The following is a 20,350-nucleotide window of genomic DNA, read 5'->3' as shown; positions in this document are numbered from 1 at the left end:
AGCATCCACAACTTCTGGAGGCAAGTCTAGTTAATTGTTCTCATTGTTAGGAAGTTTCTCCTTCATTCCAAGTTGCTTCTCTCCTTTGATTCTCCCAGTTCACTTTCACTTTGTCTGCAACGGCACGTGGATGTTACCCCACACCTACACTCTGAAGGGGTTGCGGATGGTTGCAAACAGTTGTGTAGGGGAAGGCGAGACACATCCAAACGGCAAAATGGAGCCGCTGGAGGAGAGACTGGACCACGAAGGGAGGAGACATCAACATTTGCACAACGTGGCGGGCAGAGGCTACAAGAGGCAGGAGACAGCAGCCCATTCGGGGAGAGAAATTGGAAGAGCTTTGGAGGAGGATCCAACCCGATGCAGAGAAAAGTGGAAACAGCTGCGGGACAAATTTGCCAGGCTGAAAAAAAGAATGAAAACAAAGAGCAGGGATCCAGGACCGCCAGCCCACTCTTTAATGCTGTCCTGGCTGGAAGGATTTGTAAAACTCTGGGAAACCCAAGTGAATGTCAACGGTGCTGCAACGGAGGTAAGAAAACCGCATCCTAATTAGAACATGCTTATATTTGTAGAGAACTGTGTACGTGGTCTCTTTTGACCCACAAACACATTCCTTCCACATTTTGAGCTGAGGATAATCACCTCTGTTCTGACCCAGACATACATAAGCAAATAGCATTGCATTATCAAAGCAAATAGCACCACATTCATAATGTAGTGCGAACAGTTCTATACAACTCAGCTCTACTTACTTTCATTAGATTTTTTTTTAATGCTAATTACATTGATGCCTTTAAAGATGTTATGTATGTAACAACATATCTGTCTCTTTGGATTGACACGAATTATATTAATTGCAGCCTGAGGATGCCACGCCAGGGCCTCTAGAGAAAGACTCCTTGGATTCAACCTTGAATATGGAGGACATCTCATTCACATCACACCTCGCATCCAAGCATTCGGGTGTCTTCTCACTGCACAGTAGCGACGATGATGAGGATGAAGCACCAGTCTCCCAGTCGAGAAAAAGGAGGAAGAAGATGGGAAAGGATGAGATACTGGATGCTTTGGTCACTCTACGCCGGGAGCAACTTCAAACTACAATGATGACACTGTTGAATCCCGATAACGGCCGTCGCAACGATGAATACACAACTTTTGCTCTGGCTATTGCGGATTCTTTGCGGAAACTTCCGCCCGAACATGTGGAAGCCACAAAATCCCAGCTCTTCATTGTGCTTGCTGACGCACATTCCCAAGTGACAAAACCCAGCGGAACTGGGGGTACAGGTGCGTTTTCTTTTCGACGCAGTAACCGGGGGCTGATTGTGAGGTGCCTTTGGGGAGGAGAAATGCAAGGGGCGTCCAGGAGCTCGTGAGTTAAAGGTTTTCTTTTGGGGGTGAGGGGAAGAAAGGCAAAAAAAGTCAGTGAGATCTGTGTGCAAGACATGAAATAAATTTCAATAAATGCTCTGTTGATCCAAATCAGTGTGGTAGCAGATCCGGTCCTCGGTTGACCTGCAGCAGGTCCAGCTGTTTGTTTAAGAGCCTTGGTAGCGCAGTGCTTAGAATGCAATACAGGTAGTCCTTAACTTACAACAGTTCATTTAGTGACCTGTTGTGGCCCAGCAGGAGCTGCCACCAGACTCTGACAGCGAGGGCCTATGAGTTGGCTTTGGAGAATGTGGGGGACCCTGGACAGGGTTCCGACTCCGAGCAGGGTGCAGGGAGGCTGGTTGGTCACCAGGAGGCGCCTGAGCCTTGGACCAGTGGGGAGGAGACAAGGGAGTGTGATCCGGAGGTCAGCAGTGGGGAGGAGCCAAGGGAGTTGTTCCTGGATGCCCGGCATCGGAGAGCTAATAGGCGTAAGGAACAGTTGTGCAGTTACAGGAGGTAATTGCACTCAGCTGGTGGTAATTAGGCTCCTCTCAAGACTATAAAAGGAATGCTTGTGCACACGCCCCTTTTGCAGGAGTCAACGCATTAACTAATGTTGGAGAACTAGCTTGGCAGGCTGGATTGCTGACAAGGTTTGTCTGTGCTGGTTTTCTGCCAAGGACCTGTCTGTCTGTTAATAAATTCCGTAAAGTATCTTTGGCTTGGCGTGCTTTGGTGTGGAACCGGGGGGGGGGGGTACATAAAAGTGACCATTTGAAGTCACAACGTCACTGAAAAAAGTGACTTATGACCATTTTTCACACTTATAACCATTGCAGCACCCCCTTGGATGTGTGATTGGATTGGATGCTTGACAACTGTCTCACATTTACGATAGTTGCAATGTCCTGGGGTCTGGGGGAATCTCCTTTTGCAACCTTCTGACAAGCAATGTCTATGGGGAAACCAGATTCACAACCGTGTGACTAATTTAACAACTGAAGTAGTCACCTGCTTAACCATTGTGGCAAGAAAAGTCATAAAATTGGGCAAAACTCACTTTAACAAATGTCTCGTTTAGCCACATAAATTCTCAGCTCAATTGTTGTTACAATTCGCCACTAAATTGCAGGCTGTTTCTGCTGACTGCCAGCAGTTCGGCAGTTCGAGCCCGACCGGTTCAAGATTGACTCGGCCTTCTGTTCTTCTGAGGTCGGTAGAATGAGGACCCCGATTGTTGTGGGGGAGCAACATGCGGACTCTGTTAACCACTTAGGGCTGTAAAGCACTGTGAAGCGGTATATAAGTCTAAGTGCCATTGCTATTGCTCCCATGCCTCCTCTTCTTTAGAACGATATACGGCCTTTGAACGGGGAGGCTCCATTTAGCAGTTGGAGTGACGCATCACAATGAAGGCGCCTGTTGTAGGGCTGCCGAACACTGGAAGTTTAACATCTCCTGGTCTACCCTTTTGAGGCAGGAGATCTGCCATTTCTATGAGCAAGACCAGCGTCAGAGGCTGCTTGCCCAACTGTAACACATCCTCCTTCTCGTAACACATGCAGCCCTCGGCTTACGACTGTTCAACGTTACCGGGGGACTAAAAACTGACGACCATTTTTTGCGAGAGTATTCAAGTTGAATTAGGGCTTTTTAATAACCTCCAGTATCTGTTCCCACATGGAAGAGAAATGTGATGTATAGATGAATGTCAATGAGGATTAAAAATCCGCTTTCTTCTTAGATCCCACGGAACTTCTTCAGACAACTGTGGAACTGGGGAGTTCTTCCACTGACTCAGGAATGACTGCTAGGCCGCTCAGCCAGGTATAAATACTACTACTACTACTATTACTACTTCTAATTATTATGTGGTTAATCTTTGGTGAGATTCACAGCCTTTGGGGCTGGTTGGTAGCTCAACAGCTCAAGTCCTAACCAAGGACCTAGGAACTGTTAAGGTAACGTCGGGGGATATAAGCTGTTCCAAGTGGTGTGGTTTTTTGTAGTGTCAGAATGTTTAAGTCTGATGAATTTAGAATTTCCAAATAGCGAGGTAGCCCTTTAGGTATTGCTCCAGGGGCTCCAATTACAATCGGGACAACACACAATTTCTTTTTCCACAGTCGCTCAACTTCAATTTACAAGTCCTGGTACTTTGTGATTTTTTTCTTGCTGTTTATCTTCAATTCATGCATCTCCAGGTATTGCACGTCAATGAACCATACTTTTTTCTTTATATTACCGATGCGGTATAAAATTTTTATTCGTTTCTTTCACCATATTGTATGGGTTGGCGGGGTTTTTTTATGGGGCCAGTTGCCAACCTGACCCCAACCCTCCGCCTTTCTCATCCAGGCTTGGGACCGGCAACGGCGGAGTTGTTGTTGTTGTTGTTGTTGTTGTTGTTGTTATTATTATACAATTGTATCACAGCGGCCAGTTGTTTTGCCGGATTTGGCATTGATTACTAGTCGGGCCCCACCCAGGGGCCTAGGACGTCGTAACGTATTTTCGTAATATGCGTGCGGATCCAAGCAGTGCGGCTTTTTGCATTTGACTTATGGTAATTTTGTCAATTTTTAACTGTTTTAAATATAATTCCAGTGCTTTTGGAATAGCACCCAGTGTGCCGATTACCACTGGAATTACCACTGCTGGTTTGTGCCATAATCGTTGAATTTCGATTTTTAAGTCCTGGTATTTCGCGATTTTTTCATATTCCTTCTCGTCGACCCTGTTATCACCTGGTATTGCGATGTCTATGATTGTAACCTTATTTTTCTCAACCAGTGTGATATCTGGTGTATTATGCGCCAGTATTTTGTCGGTTTGTATGTGAAAATCCCACAAGATCTTGACCATCTGGTTTTCGGTGACTTTTTCAGACTTACGTTCCTACCAGTTTGTTGCTGTTTTAATATTATAATTTTTGCACAAATTCCAATGGATCATTTGTGCTACTGAATTGTGCCATAATTTATAATCAGTCTGCGTGATTTTTTTACAGCAGCTGAGTATGTGATCAACAGTTTCATCAGCTTCTTTGCAAAGTCTGCATTTGGCATCATCAGAGGATTTTTCGATTTTGGCCTTAATGGCATTTGTGCAAATAGCTTGTTCTTGCGCAGCCAGGATTAGTGACTCTGTTTCTTTCTTTAATGTACCTGCTGTTAACCATAACCAAGTTTTTTCACTGTCCACTTTATCTTTTATTTTTTCCAGAAATTGGCCATGCAGTGCTTTGTTTTGCCAACTCTCCATTCTTGATTTTATCACATCTTTTCTGTATTCTTGTTTCGTCTGTTGGGCCTTCAGTAGATTTTTGTTCTTTACTTCGATTAATAGATGTTCTTGACTTTCTTTTAAATAATCAGCCAGTGCATGTTTTTCTTCTTCAACTGTTTGCTTCACTTGTAATAATCCTCTGCCACCTGATTTTCGGGGCAGATATAGTCTATCAGTATCACCACGTGGATGTAAACTGTAGTGCATTGTCATTAGTTTCCTGGTTTTTCGGTCCAAAAGGTCCAAATCAGCTTGTGTCCAGTTAACTATACCAGCTGTGTATCTTATAACTGGTATTGCCCAGGTATTTATGGCCTTGATTGTATTTCCACCATTCAATTTAGATTTCAAAATTTTCCTAACTCTGTTGGTGTACTCTCGCCTGACAATAGTTTTTACTTCTCCATGCTTGATGTTATCCAACTGCAGAATGCCTAAGTATTTGTAGGCTTCATTTTCATTGCATTTAATTAATTGGCCATTGGGCATTTCAATTCCCTCACATGCAGTGATTTTGCCCCTTTTTATGGATACAGTGGCGCATTTTTCCATGCCAAACTGCATTGAAATATCGGTGCTGAATACTTGGACTGTGTTTGTCAATCATTGGATTTCTATTTCTGACTTTCCATAGAGTTTCAAATCATCCATATATAGTAAATGCGAATTTTTTTCAGCTTCTTTGGCTGTTTGGTAGCCTAATTTCATTTTTTTAAAGATTACTGATAGTGGGATCATTGCGATGATGAAGAGAAGAGGTTGTTGTTGTTGTAGCCTAATTTCATTTTTTTAAAGATTACTGATAGTGGGATCATTGCGATGATGAAGAGAAGAGGTTGTTGTTGTTGTTGTTGTTGTTATTATTATTATTATTATTCTACTCACGGGAGATGGGAAGCTTTAAAGCAGGGTTTTTCAAGCCACGTTCCACTGAATTTTAGGATTTTGCAAAAAATGTGGCGAGATTCCTGAAAATAAGGACAAAAAAAAAGAGAGAGAGAGAAGAAATCACATCAAAAGGCAGGGCTTGTTCTCCTGTAAAACCACATGTGGCTATCACGGTGCAAGTCATGGATGATTGGTAATGTTTTGGCAGTGGTTTGCTCTCCACGCCTGTTTCAATTTAATTTCTGAATGTTTCGTTACCAGACTAGGTAACATCATCAGTCAGATTTTCTAATCCTGTTCTTCGTTAGCCTATAAACGTCTTGTGAGGCCAGTTGGTTGCATGATTGGTTGTTCGTTTGGAGCAATGTTTAAATTCTGAGCAGCTGATTGGTTCGCTTGTTGATAGGTCGTTGGAACAGTCTGGCTTCTTACAGTTATATTGTAATGGGTCATGTTCTTTAGCTAACAGACTAAAGGGGATTAAAAAATCCTTGCTATCCTTGTTAAAACCTGGCTATTCCGGCAGGCCTGGGGCTGTTGACCTCTTTACTGTGGTCCAGCCCCGATTAGACTGGATGCATGGTGATGTTTTAAATTGTTTTCTTTTATTTATTTTTTTACTAATTACTTTCTTCTCGTCTTGTAAGCTGCTCGGAGTCCTCCAGGATTGGGTGGCCTGTAAATCCATTAAATAAATAAATAAATAAATAATGCTTTAGAGCAGGGGTCTCCAACCTTGGCAACTTTAAGACTTGTGGACTTCAACTCCCAGAATTCCTCAGCCAGCAAAGAATTCTGGGAGTTGAAGTCCACAAGTCTTAAAGTTACCAAGGTTGGAGACCCCTGCTTTAGAACAGAGTTCCCCAACCTTTCTGGGTTGGTAAACCAGGGTTGGGGAGCGGGCGGGCGCATTTACGCATGCATGTGCACATGCCAAAGGGCCACGAGCACGCGTATAACACAAATGACCGTGAGCGTGTGTGCGATGCTCACGGTGACACTAGCGCCCGTGTGACGCTCACTGCAACTCTAGCACAAGTGAGGGTGTGCATGCACACTTACCCCATCCAATAGTGGGCCATGGCCCACAGGTTGAGGACCTCTGCTTCAGAACACTTGTGGGCAACCTCTGAGCTCTGCCTTCTGGCCACTAGAATGAGGAGGGGCTTCATTAAAACGCCTTGAGTCTGTTTTGAACCTGCCCCACCCAAACCCTCCCCATCGCTTGAAGTGACGCTACACCAGAGGTTCGCACCTATTCGGTAGAACCGGTTCGTCAAATCTACCAAAGCGGTTAGAAGAGGTTCCACCAGTGGACCCGGAAAACAGGCCACACCTACAGAAGAGGTTCCAAATTTTTTTTGAAACCCACCACTGCCACACACACACACACACACACACACACAGACAGACGGACAGACAGACACAGAGAGAGAGAGAAAGAGAAAGGAAGAAAGAAAGAAAGAAAGAAGAAAGAAAAAGAGAGAGAGATGAAAGAAAAAAAGAAAAAAGGGACAGAGAGACAAAAGGAAGGAAAAAGAGAGAGAGAGAGAGAGGGAGGGAGAGAGAACACATGGCCAGTAAGCCACTCACACAAAGGAGGCCACACCCACAGAGTAGGTTCCAAAAATTTTTGAAACTCACCACTGTGCTACACGAACGCCTCAACGTAACGACCACAGTCGAGAATGGAAAATTCACTGAGAAGCCAGGCATTAGGCGACACCCTGATTCTGGGAACATTTTTTTTTTGCCATAGTCGTTCAGTGAATCGCTGCCGTTACATGAGACATCATGCAATCTCGATTTGCGGCCTTCCCTGGTGGCTTCCCCATGGATGTTGCTAGTGGGAAGCCGGCTAGGAAGGCAAATCACATGACCCCAGGATCATGCAACTGTTATACAGGTAGTCCTTGACTTACGACCATGCTCGAGCCCACCATTTCCGTTGTTAAGCGTGACATTTGTTAAAGTGAGTTTTGGCCCATTTTATGCCCTTCCTTGCAACAGCTGTTAAGTGAATCACTGCCGTTGATAAAATTGGTAACCTGGTTGTGAAGTGAACCAGATTCCATTGGTCGCAAAAGGGGATCCCATGACCCCGGGACGCTGCAACCGTCATAAATATGAGTCAGTTGTGTTCGCTTCGACAGCACATATATAATAAATACGAGTCAGTTGTTAAACGCCCAAACGCAAATTGCGTGACTGGGGGGGCGGGAGGAGTGCTGCAAGGGCCATAAGTGTGAATAATGGTCCAGAGTCCCTTTTTTCACTTGACATGGTATCGCCAAACGGTCACTAAATGAACCGCCGTAAGTCGAGGACAACCTGTGCTTCATGTGGAATAGGAATCAACGTCGACATCCTTTTTGTCTGCTTCACAGGGGCTTCTGAGCTTCGAAGATGTAGCTGTGCGTTTTACCGACGAGGAATGGATGCTGCTGGATGCAGATCAGCAGGACCTCTACCGGGAGGTTATGGCGGAAAATTCCGGAATGGTGGCCTCTCTAAGTAAGGATCCAGGGGCTTCAACTCAGTCAAGTTGTCTTTCCTTCCTTCCTGTGGCGCCACATTTTCCTGTAGAAGCAGTTCCAGTTGGCTGGAGTTGTCGGCTGGCGAGAGTCGGCTGGCCCAACTCTCCCTGCAGCTGAATCTTGCTGCACAGTTATTCCCCCCACCCCAAGATCTTGGATGTAGTTTCCTTTGGGGGGTATTAATTAGAAATAAGATGGCAGCTAATTTTCTCCCTTCCTCCCCATCCCTGGGGAAGAGTGTGGTTGGCAGTGAAGAGATTGCAAAGACATTGGGGAAAGACCAGATGCTGCCTGAGGGTGTGGTTGGCCACCCCCTTTTCTTTTTCAGAATTGGGTTTTACAGAGCCTGATTTCTATTCTCCCTCTTCCCTCTCTTTCTTCTAACACCACCCCCCCATTCCCTCTCTCCTTCCTGTCAGGCCTGCAGCTTTCTTTTGGAATTTTTGGCCTGCCACACTTTCTATTATTCTACTATGCATTTTGTATGGTGGGAAAATGGGAGGGGGATTGTATGGAGTTAGATGATAGGTAGCCATAACAACGTTCTTTCTAGAAACCCAAGGCCATCCTTTTGTCTCTGCACCTCTGCACCTGACCAGAACTGGATGGGTGGAACTGCCAGCATGGCAGTGGGAGATTGGACCATGTGATGGAATTGTGGGTGTGGGGGAGAAGCTCCCCTCCCATTTTTCCACAATAGAAAAAGGCATAGTAGAATAATAGAAAATGTGGCAGGCCAAAGATCCAAAAGAAAGCTGCAGGCCTGACACTTTCTCCTCTCCCCTTCTCTCCTCTCTCCCCTCATTTCCTTCTCCCTCTCCTTCTGCCATCTCTCCATCCCACTACCTTCTACTACCATGTTTCCCCCCCGTCAAAATACCCAGAAAATAAGCCATAGCATGGTTTTTCAGGATGCACATAATATAAGCCTGTTGTGGCCCAGCAGGAGCCGTTGGAGCTGCCAATGGACTCCGATATTGAGGGACCCTATCAGTCGGCTAAGGAAGATGTGGAGGACCCTGGGCAGGGTTCAGACTCCGAGCAGGGACCAGAGAGGCTGGTTGGCCACCAGGAGGCGCCTGAGGCATGGAGCAGTGGGGAAGATCAAAGGGAGTTTGTCCCTGACGCCAGGCAGAGAAGGACAGAGAAACGGAGGCAGCAGTTATGGAGACAGACTCATAAGAGATAATCAAGCCCAGGTGGTTGTGGCTTGGCTCCTCCCAAGAGAGTATATAAGAAGAGGCTTTGGGAGGAGACCTTTTGCAGGACACAACCGTTCATTACAAGCTGGAGAAGCTCTTGCGTGTATTGTATCTCTAGTCTGTGGGAGTCTGGGTTGCTGCCAATGTTTTGCCTGTGAGTAATTGCTGTGAATAAAGCGTGGCTAACAGTAAGCCTGTGTCGGCATTAATCACCAGACGGAGGGAGGTCAGAACATAAGCTCTACCCAAAAAATAAGCCCCAGTTAAGCTTGTGCCGCATTTAGTACCGTATTTTCCCCAAAATAAGACCTAACAGGAAAATAAGCCCTAATGTGTCTTTTGGAGCAAAAATTAATATAAGACCCGGTCTTATTTTTGGGGAAACACAGTATTCCCTTCTCTTTCTGTCCTCTCACCTCTCTCTTTCCTTTCTCTCTCCTCACCTCTCTGCCTTCTTTCTCCTTCCTCTTTCTCTCTCCCATCCTCTTTATCTCCTTTGTTCTCCTCTGTCCCCTTTCCTTTTCCTCCCTCTCCTTCCTCTCTTTTCCTCTTCCCTCCCCTCTCTCCTCCCCTTCCTCCTCTTCCTGCCTCCCTTCCCCTGTCCCTCACTCTTCTTCTTCCTCCTCTTCCTGCCTTCTTCCCCCTGTCTCTCCCTCTCTTTCCCTCTCTCTCTTTTTTTCCATGGCCATGAGCCTGGGAATGGGGGCAATGCTGTTGCCTAAATTTACCAGCAAAGCTTTTCTATCTCAGTCCAGGAGCTCCAGCCAGAAATAAATGCCGAGGACCAGGAGGCAGAAGCAGCTGACAAACCTGAGCAGAAAGCGGAAGACGGAGAAGGAAAAAGCCACCCCCTTTCCCAGCACCCCACTGAAAGCGAGCTAAGGACTTCGTGCAGCTTGGGGCAGAGTTCAGCCACTGAGCCTGAGCAGGAGTGCCGGTATTCCTTGGAAACAGTGGCGTTTTCTCCTCCACCCTTGGAATTTAGAGAATCCCCAAATTGTTTGGAAGCCGAAGCTGAGGAAGAGAACATGCTGGAGACCCAGATCAGCTTCAGCGGGGAAATGTCCCCCAGCTTCGCTGACCCCGTGAAAGAAAACCGGGAGCTCGGACTTGAAGAGGAGAGCCTGAAAGGGGAGACCCAAGGCAGCCAGGATGAAAAAGTGAGAGTAGATCCTGTTCAGCAGCGATTGCCCTCGTGATATTTCAGAAGGGGTTCCACCACAAATGCGCAAACGACAAAAGCGCGCCTGACTAAACCGCGCCGACAAAACCGCGCCAGAATGAGCGCTGAAGCGCGCCAACAACAGCACACAGACAGAAGCGCGCTGCAACCCTAAACCAAACCCTAAACCTAACCCTAACCCTAAACCTAACCCTAAACCTTACCTTAACTTAAATCGTACTTCTGTCGGCGCGCTTTTGTCGGCGCGCTGTTGTCGGCGCGCTTTTGACATCGCGGTTTTAGCGCCGCGGTTTTGTCGGCGCACTTTTGACGTTCGTGCATTTGTCGGGTCACGTTCAGAAGGCACCCCCAAAATGTTAAGGTTGAGCATGCTAAGAAAGAGAGATGATTGAAAGTGGGGGTGGGGGAGCAACTATTATGTCAGTGGTGTCAAACTCAAGTCCCGCAAGCCAGATCCGGCCAATGGAGTGCTTACATTTAGCCCGCGGGACCGCCCTGAAAACAGCAAAGGACCAGCCTGCGTTGCCTCTGCCAGCGAAAACTGAGCTCGGGAGATTGAGCTCCATTTTCATTGGCAGAGGGCTGCAGGAGGCCATTGCAGCTGAAAACAGACCTTGGGAGCCCATTTTCACTGGCAGAGTGCTCAAGCCACCACAGGCAACCTCGACATGAGTGACGTCAAACTGTCCACATGCCCACCCTGGCCGCCACCACCCCGCGCCCCGAGGTCAAGCACAACCCTGATGCGGCCCTCAGTGAAATTGAGTTTTGACACCCCTGGGTTATATGAGTCGCAGTGGTGCAGTGGTTAGAGTGCAGTACTGTAGGCTACTTCTGCTGACTGCCATCTGCTTGCAATTTGGCAGATCGAATCTCACCAGGCTCAAGGTTGACTTGGCCTTCCAATGCTTCCGAGGTGGGTAAAATGAGCACCCAGATCGTTGGGGCCAATAGGCTGGTCCAAACCACTTAGAGTGGGCTGTAAAGCACTATAAAGCAGTATAAATCTAAGTGCTGTTGCTAAGTGCTATATCAACGGCTATTAAATTGAACTTAAATTTCCTTTTTTGGCTGTTCTGCGCTCTCCAATTCTAGCAATTCTGCTGTTTCTGCAAGTGTTCTGTTTTTATTGCCCTCGTAAATCTGTGCATGATGCTCCCTTCTTTTGTGGGAGGTTGACTGGGCGTAGAAGAGTAAGCCATATGTTAGCCACGACCATTTTTTTTTAACAAGTCTATACAGGCAGACCTCGACTTACAACAGTTCATTATGAAATATGAAATATTTTCACAGTTGCGATGTTTGAAGCATCCCCAGGGGTTGTGTGATCAAAATTCAGATACTTGGGCAACTGGTTCATATTTATGACAGTTGCAGTGGCCCAAGGTCATGGGGTCCCCTTTTGCGACCTCCCGACCAGCAAAGTCAATGGGGAAGCCCACTTCACTTAACAGCCGGGTTCCTCACTTGTCAACTGCCGTGATTCACAGTGGCCAGAAAGGTTGAAAAATGGGATAAAGCTCACTTAACAAATGCCTCACTTAACAACAGAACTTTTGGGCTCGGCTCTGGTCATAAGTTGAGCATCACCTGTACTTCTGAGCCCAAGCCGTCCCATCATCGCTACTGGTTTTTTTTTCAGCATGGCAAAAGTCACATTGCAACATTGCCCAGTAAGCTCCACCCCTTTGTGACATCTAGAAAGGGGGTGGAGCTTGCATTGCAATGTGTCAAAGGGTCAACCCTTCCACTCAAAGCGGCTTACACAGAGTTGCTGGCAACACACACACACACACACGCTGCTACCTAGCTCACCAATTTGTGAAATGTTGTGTTGTTTCCATCATTTCAGAGAAGATAAGAGAAATGAATTATTGTATTTGAATTGTTGGTTTTATTTCATGGTTGTGTTACCCAGATTTACCTGTTGTAAGTTGGGCAGCAATACAAATTCGATAGAGAGGGAGGTTGATAGGTAACAGCCAGCCTGGTATATTTATTAGAGCAGTGTTTCTCAATTTTATCAGCTTTAAGATGTTGGATTTCAGCTCCCAGAATTCCCCTGCCAGGATGGTTCTGGGAGTTGAAGTCCACATGTCTTTAAGTTGATATGGTGGAGAAACATTGTGTTAGAGCAGGGGTCTCCAACCTTGGCAACGACTCGTGGACTTCGACTCCCAGAATTCCTCAGCCAGCAAAGCTTGCCAATGTTGGAGAGCCATGTATTAGAGGATTGAGCCATGAAGGAGGAGACGCAGGTTCAAGTGGACTTTGAAGGGAGACATCAAACTTACCTCCCAGGGTTGATATGAAGTGTTGGAAGAAACACCTGGCCCAGTTCCAAGCCGGGAGAAAGACCCTGAAAATAAAATGGAAATAGGCCGCATTTTGGAAAGCAGATCACTGTTTGTTTAGTAGCCAAAAACTTCAGTGACAGCAGCATGTTTCTGGGGTGGCTGACAAAATGGGCTTGAGATAGGTGGGCTTTTATACCTTACTAGCTGGTAACCTGGTGTTGCCTGGGTATTTATTTATAGGGGGGAAATGTTCGGACCAAACGTAATTTCTAATGTTGGATTTTCCCCCTTACCAGAGGGAGCCTCCTTGTGGAGTACTGTGAAGCCGTTACTATGGCAACTCCACTGCACTGTACAGTAGAAGCCATTTTACAGCAGTACAGTAGAAACCATTTAAAGGCACAACAGACTGCATCTTAACAGAACACACACACACCCGAGGGGTGTTACGGCTGTGTTACCCCCACAGTATTTTTTTCCAGAGACTAAGTCATCTGTGTACCATGTTTGGTTGAAAGTGGTCAAGGCGTTCTAGGGTAATGCTAAACATACACACACACCCCATTTAGAGTGATAGATAGATGATTGATTGATTGATAGATAGATAGATAGATAGATAGATAGATAGATAGATAGATAGATAGATAGATAGATAGAGATAGAGAGATAGATGATAGATGATAGAGAGATAGATAGATGATAGATAGATAGATAGATAGATAGATAGATAGATAGATGATAGAGATGATGATGATAGATAGATAGATAGATAGAGATAGATAGAGAGATAGATGATAGATAGATGATAGATAGATGATAGATAGATAGATAGATAGATAGATAGATAGATAGATAGATAGATGATAGAGAGATGATGATGATGATAGATAGATAGATAGATAGATAGATGATAGAGAGATGATGATGATAGATAGATAGATAGATAAGATAGATAGATAGATAGGATGATGCTAGATAGAGATTGATAGATAGATAGATAGATAGATAGATAGATAGATAGATAGATAGATAGATAGATAGATAGATAGATAGGGATGGATGATGATTGATTGATTGATTGATTGATTTGGGGCTTTGTGATCGAGATTGTCTGTTCCTGTGTAAGAATGTGCCCTTTAAAATTTTTATGGCTGTTGCTAGAAATTTTAATCTGGGGATGTGGGGTGGCTTCCTATAGAACATAAAAGTCAGGATACAGCAATAGCACTTAGATTTATATACCGCTTCACAGTGCTATACTTGATAAACGATGACTTGAGCTTCTTAGAGCAGGGGTCTCGTACCCCTGGCCCATGACTTACTACTAGGCCTTGAGCCTTTTGGAACCGGGACATGGACGGGGCGTGCATGCATGCTTCCCCTCCTGCATGTGCGCACTCCATTTGCACGAGTGGTGGAACTTGCGTGGAACCATCCCCACCCACCGCCCAAGCTGGTTCACCTAGCCGAAAAGGTTGTGGAACTTTGTCTTATAGAGGAAGGATAAGATACTAAAGGTTTCAATGATGGAGAGAAGATGCCAGCGTTCTTTTTGTTGCTTGGGTTAGTTGTCCCGATTGTGTGAAATGCACTAAAGGGGGAATGGTAGGGTGTAGATGAGGACAGTTCAGGCCGTAATATTGATCCCACCCCACCCCCACACACACCGCAATCATGGCTGCATTGCCTTCTTTCTCTTTCAGGTAAGACGACCTCTGGCAGACATCAATTCCTCCACGCCAATACAGGAACCATTAGGCGGAGTGGAGATCCAACATGGGAAGGAGACCACCCAAGAAGGTGACTTCCTGGGAAAGGGGCCAGGTTCAGGTATGTCCCAGAATTCTGGTGGTGCCTCTGATTGAAGTACAGTATCATTGAACCTCTGGCATAGCTTCCACCTTCCTCTTTTCTTGTTAAAATGTTTTTATTTTCCATTTTTCATTTTCATACAGTCACATATATACTGTGCATAACTGGGGCCATACAACATTAAACCATAATCACAGCAGTTCCTCTTGTCAACAATACCCCCAGAAATATAAATAAAATAAAACTCAAACTCAAATAGAAACCCAATATACCTCTTCCGCTCTCCATACACCTCTTTCTTCCGCCCCCCTCCAACTTACTATCTTCCCTCCATCATTCCCCTCTACCCTACTTCCCCTCCCCCTCTACCACTCCTCTCTCCCAGTCCACTCCCTCCCTTCCTTCTCACCCTCCCTCCCATCCTCTCTCCCGCCCTCTCTACCCCTCTTCCTTCTATCCCTCTACTCCTCCCCTTGGTGTATTTCTACTATATGTCAATGTATTCAGCTTGTCCTATTTTTATGGAGAAATTAAAGAGAGACAGTATACATGTGAAATCACATTACATTGAAATCTAGCACATAGTATATATCCCCCCTCCCCCCACCCTCCCCCCTAACACCCCACCTCCCTCCCCCCCCCGACTTCCCAGAGCCCGTACACGGTATAGATTTTTAACAATCACAGTCTAAAATATATTGAGACAAAAGAAATTAAAAAAGAGGTTAATAACATCTCTACATTGATCTTAGCTTCTTCCTGTTACACTAACTTTGAACCATTTAAATCATTCCTGATCTTAAGCATAGGGCTTCCACCTTCCTTAGAACACAAAAGCCCCAGAGCCATCTTGTTACTATTATGGTTGGTTGCAGCCAGATGTTTAGACCAGTGACGTGCGGTGAGGTTTATGGCTGGTGAGGCACTGACACAGTGGTGTCTACAGGAGGAGGCAGGAGAACGACGTGCCTCACCTACGTCAGGAATTTTTAGGCTTTTAACCCTTGCTTAACTCTGCTCGAGTGATCATAAAACGCCTAAAGTCAGACTAGATGAGGCACGTCGTTCTCCTGCCTCCTCCTGTAGAGGGCGCTTTTTTAGAGGCTTTTTTAAATAGTTAAGCCAGTGTTTCTCAACCTTAGCAACTTGAAGATGTCTGGACTTCAACTCCCAGAATTCCCCAGCCAGCGAATGCTGGCTGGGGAATTCTGGGAATTGAAGTCCGGACATCTTCAAGTTGCCAAGGTTGAGAAACACTGAGTTAAGCAGAGTCATCCACAGTGACTCTGGCAGCAACTAGCTCAGCCTGACCTCAGTTCTTGCCTTTTTCCTTTTACATTATTTTTTCTTTTCATGATGACAGTGGTGAAGCTCTGCCTCCCCTGACTGCACGTCCCTGGTTTAGACTGGATTTGGCGTGTTTATCTAATTTTCAAGTTCTTCTCAAGGACCCCGGAGAGGCAGATGTTGTTTGATGTTGTTGTTCTTTTTTTAAACTGGTCACAGGATGTTTTTATTATTATTTTTTATTACGTTATTACTTTGATGATGTTTATAATTAGGAAACAATAAAATACATATACTTACATTTACTAATATTTTTCCCCCAATTTGTATGGCTGCCCATTTCAGATAGCAACTCTGGGCAGCTAACAACTGGTTAAAACAAAATCCAGTAAAAAGCAAGATGAAGACCAATATACAAATATATAAAAACGGTCCATAATCAGTTTAAAAACCAAAAGGGAAGTTTAAAATTTGCATTCAGTTATAACTTAAAAGAAAAGTTCTTTAAGATGATGTATCACTGGTATTTAATACCAGAGAAGATATCCAGAACATCGTCACCAACTGGAGGTCCGTGGACCACTGGTGGTCTCTGAGAAAATTTTGGTGGCAGAAAAATTATTTGCATTTTTTATATTGCACTAAATACTATTTATCTTTTAAAAAAATTCATACTAGTGAACCGCGGGTTTTAAAATTATGAATTTAGTGGTCCCTGGGGTCCGATACAGGTGAAATTCAGCAGGTTCTGACAGGTTCTGGAGAACTAGTACTGAACACTTTAAATAGTTCGGAGAACTGGCAAATACCACCTCTGGCTGGTCCCAGAGTGGGGTGGGAATGGAGATTTTGCAATATCCTTCCCCCAGGAGTGGGGAGGGAAGGATACTGCAAAATCCCCATTCCCTTCCCCCTCCAGGGGTAGGATACTGCAAAATCCCCATTTCCTCTCCCCTCCAGGGGAAGGATACTATAAAATCCCCATTCCCTCTCCACTCCAGGGGAAGGATACTGCAAAATCTCCATTCCCACCCCACTCCAGGGGAAGGATACTGCAAAATCTCCATTCCCACCCCACTCCAGGGGAAGGACACTGCAAAATCCCCATTTCCTCACCACTCCAGGGGAAGGATACTGCAAAATCTCCATTCCCTCCCCACTCCAGGGGAAGGATACTACAAAATCCCCATTCCCTCCCCACTCCAGGGGAAGGACACTGCAAAATCCCCATTCTCCTGGATTGTGGAGGGAATGCGGATTTTGCAGTATCCTTCCCCTGGAGTGGGGAGGGAATGGGGATTTTGCAGTATCCTTCCCCTGGAGTGGTGAGGAAATGGGGATTTTGCAGTGTCCTTCCCCTGGAGTGGAGAGAGAATGGAGATTTTGCAGTGTCCTTCTCCTGGAGTGGGGATTTTGCAGTGTCTTTCTCCTGCCATGCCCACTGAACCAGTAGTAAGAAAAATTGAATTTCACCACAAAGGTCCAAAAGGTTGGTGACCCCTGATCCAGAACATATAAAGGTATTTCAAATGCATGTTGGAAATATAAATGTAAAGAAAGGACCTTTTGCCATTTATGGTGGACATGTGATATAAAGCAAAGAATTGCAAAGAATCTAATACAGAAAATTCTTAAAGTGAATATAAAAGTAAAACCAGAAAGTTTTCTTTTTGTGCTTAATGGAAAGAGACTTTGTGGTGGTGGGGGAATTTGGAACGTTGATTATATATGTTGAAGACTATTTTATGCACAAATGTAGGAAGGATATTTCGATTCCTACAATGGAAAAATGGCTGCCAAAGTTGATGGAGTTAGCAGAGGTGGCTAAATTGACTGTTACGATCAAAGCGAACCGGCTTAAAAAAAGTTTTTAAAAAGTTCCGATGATCAGCTGTGTGACAATCAGCTGTTCCCTAGAAATCCAGCTTTCTGGGGAATCTAAATCTTATGGCACAGCTGTCCGACCCCCCACCCCACCCCGTCCCCGGCTGTTCTACTTTGCAGACTCAGAAAAGGCTTCCAGGTAGCCGATTTCAGAGCATTTCACCCCAATTATAAATCATTTTTTTTCAGTGTCGTTAACTTTGAACGGCCACTAAACCAATGGTTTTAAATCGAGCACTATCTGTGGGTAACTATGGTATGTTCTCTCTTTTATATTTCGGTTTCTTCCAGGATCAGAAAACTCAACGCTGGAATCTAAGGATGGTTTTCAGCTAGAAAAACCGAAGGAGATAAACCCCCATGGGAAATTATTGGAAAGAGCCCTGGGGACACTCATCCAAGGCCCCAACGCTCAGGAGGGTCTCGAAATTGAGCAGGACATGGTCAGCTTACCGGAGGTAAAGTCTGACTTAGCCTTGTTTTGTGACGAGGTCTCTACAAACGGACCTGCGAAAACCCTCCAAGGAAGAGAGGCCAGTTTTGATCTCTCTGGGAATCTCCAGCCAAGAGCCGATCCTTCGGAGAGTCAAAATGCGCCGATGGAAAATGAACGGATCTATAAATGCTCCTATTGTGGGAAGTGCTTCGAGGAGAGCGACTCATTGGTGACCCACGAGAGAGCTCACATAGCAGAGAAGATTTACAGGTGCTCCCAGTGCGAGAAACACTTCTCTCACCGGCTCGACCTTCTGACCCACCAAAGAAACCACCAGCGGGAGAAGCCGCACCAGTGCGAACGGGACTGCGCCAAATGCCACAGGCAGAGGACTTGCCCAAGGGTAACCCACCGAGCGCGGCCTGGAGAGCAAGCTTGCCAGTGCCCAGTTTGCGGGGAACGTTTCACCTGGAAATCCAACCTTATCAGACACCGGAGAATCCACACGGGAGAGAAACCCTATCGTTGCGCTGAGTGTGGGAAAAGCTACACCCGTAAGAACGCACTTGACAGACACAAAAGGATCCACGTGGGGGAGAAAGCTCATGAAGTCAGTGCTCCGAGCATGGGGCAAGCATCAGTGTTGGTTCTGTTAGGTAAGCTCCCCGTTAGGAGAACGAGTGCGTGCAGAGAAGCGTAGTGAGAGTTGTGTGGAAGAAACGCATAAACCAGCATATGGAGACACTGAATTGTAAAACAGATAGTATTTTACTGCTGTGGAAATAGAGGTATGCAGAGTCCAATTCATATACGATTAAGACAGTCAGACATCAACGTTCGCAGTTAAGGGGTGATCCATCAAACACAGTCCAGTATCATATAAGCACACAAAGTCGCTAACAGTAGCAAAACTCACAGTAATTCACGCTGAGCAATACACGACACATCTACAACCAGTATCCAACAATCAGCATCTAACAATCAGAGAGCTAACAGTCATTCTGGCTCCATCTTATGGCCGCTTGAGGTAACAGCAACCAATCACATTTACAGCAGTACTTAAAGATACAGTACTACTATCAGGGCTTATATATTGCTAACCCAACTGTTAGACTACATTCCTAGCAGGTCCTTCTTGTTTGAATCACGTGAGGTTGGCGAGAAACATATTGCATTGTATTAAACGCGTTCTGACCTAGGCTTCCCCAAAAAGCACAGGGCAGAGTCCCGACAAAACCCCTTTTATTAAACAAATGTGAATTCCTCTCATTCACATTCAGCAAAGGCCTGGCAAGCAGTCTTTCAAAGGAATACTTATGACCACAGACCTTATCTATCTTGGAAAGCTACCATGTAAATATTTTCCAAATCAGGTTCTGTGGAAGGAAAGACCGGGCACAGAGTCTCTGAGATTCATGGACAGATCTTCACACTCCTGAAACGAATCCAACGACCGAACGAACCAATTGGTTCCTGCAAAGGCCACTCCCCTTTCGCTCCGCTTTTATTTCCCATGGGAGGGGCCAATCACTTTCCACTGTGACTTTACTCCTAAGTCTACCCTGATTTCTGAGTTGTTCTTCTCTTCAGGCAGCTCTGCGCATGCGCACACTGGGAACAATCTCCAGCTGTTCCTCTGTCTCATTGTTGTCTAGCTCTGTAGGCACCTGATCACTGCCAGATGGCCTCAGCCCCGTCTCGGCCTCCGACGCAGAGCCCTCGTCCGAGCCTTCCCCAGCCTCCAGGACTGGCCCAAGTTCCTCCTCAGTCTCCTCACTGTCTGACTTTGCTGCCAGCTCTGCTGGCTGCTGGCCAGCCACAGCAGGAAGGGAGTTCACTTAGCTAAATAAATTGGGAGCAGAAAATTCATCGTTGAGTGGTGCGATTGTTAAATGAGGCGTCAAGTCACCACGTCCAATTTTATGACCTTTTTCTTTTACCATAGTCATTCATTGAAACACACAACTGTTAAGTAAACCACATGCTCGTTAAACAAATCTGGCTGTCCCTTGACATGGCCTGTTGGAAGCTGGCTGGGAAGGTGGCAAATCACAATTGTGTGACTGCAGGACACGACAACCTTTGTAAATGCAAGTCAATTGCCAAGCGTCCAAGATCCCAATCATGTGGGGGCGACCGGTGCAACAGTTGTA

At 45.6% G+C, this 20,350-nt stretch overlaps 1 protein-coding gene across 1 annotated transcript; it reads left to right on the top strand.

Annotated features, from left to right (window-relative positions):
• Window positions 1-15: 15 nt before the first annotated feature.
• On the top strand, window positions 16-19,457 carry LOC116504530 (zinc finger protein 382-like). The gene is made up of 7 exons (XM_032211582.1): window positions 16-535; window positions 867-1,296; window positions 3,128-3,210; window positions 7,947-8,073; window positions 10,049-10,458; window positions 14,482-14,608; window positions 18,053-19,457. The coding sequence occupies exons 1-7, from the start codon at window positions 131-133 to the stop codon at window positions 18,895-18,897; spliced, it is 2,427 nt and encodes an 808-aa protein (XP_032067473.1). The 5' UTR covers window positions 16-130; the 3' UTR covers window positions 18,898-19,457.
• The last annotated feature ends 893 nt before the right edge of the window (window positions 19,458-20,350 follow it).

Source organism: Thamnophis elegans, chromosome 2 (assembly GCF_009769535.1).
Source record: "Thamnophis elegans isolate rThaEle1 chromosome 2, rThaEle1.pri, whole genome shotgun sequence".
Lineage (NCBI taxonomy): Eukaryota > Metazoa > Chordata > Lepidosauria > Squamata > Colubridae > Thamnophis > Thamnophis elegans.
Note: the sequence above shows the minus strand (reverse complement) of the source record. Positions and strands in the feature narration are given on the sequence as shown.

Bases quoted from the DNA above. Each gene is read 5' to 3' on its own strand.
- LOC116504530 (XM_032211582.1), top strand. From the start codon at position 131: ATGTTACCCCACACCTACACTCTGAAGGGGTTGCGGATGGTTGCAAAC. The intron at 3,211-7,946 runs GTATAAATACTA...TCTGCTTCACAG, and splicing joins CTGCTAGGCCGCTCAGCCAG to GGGCTTCTGAGCTTCGAAGA. The intron at 10,459-14,481 runs GTGAGAGTAGAT...TTTCTCTTTCAG, and splicing joins AAGGCAGCCAGGATGAAAAA to GTAAGACGACCTCTGGCAGA.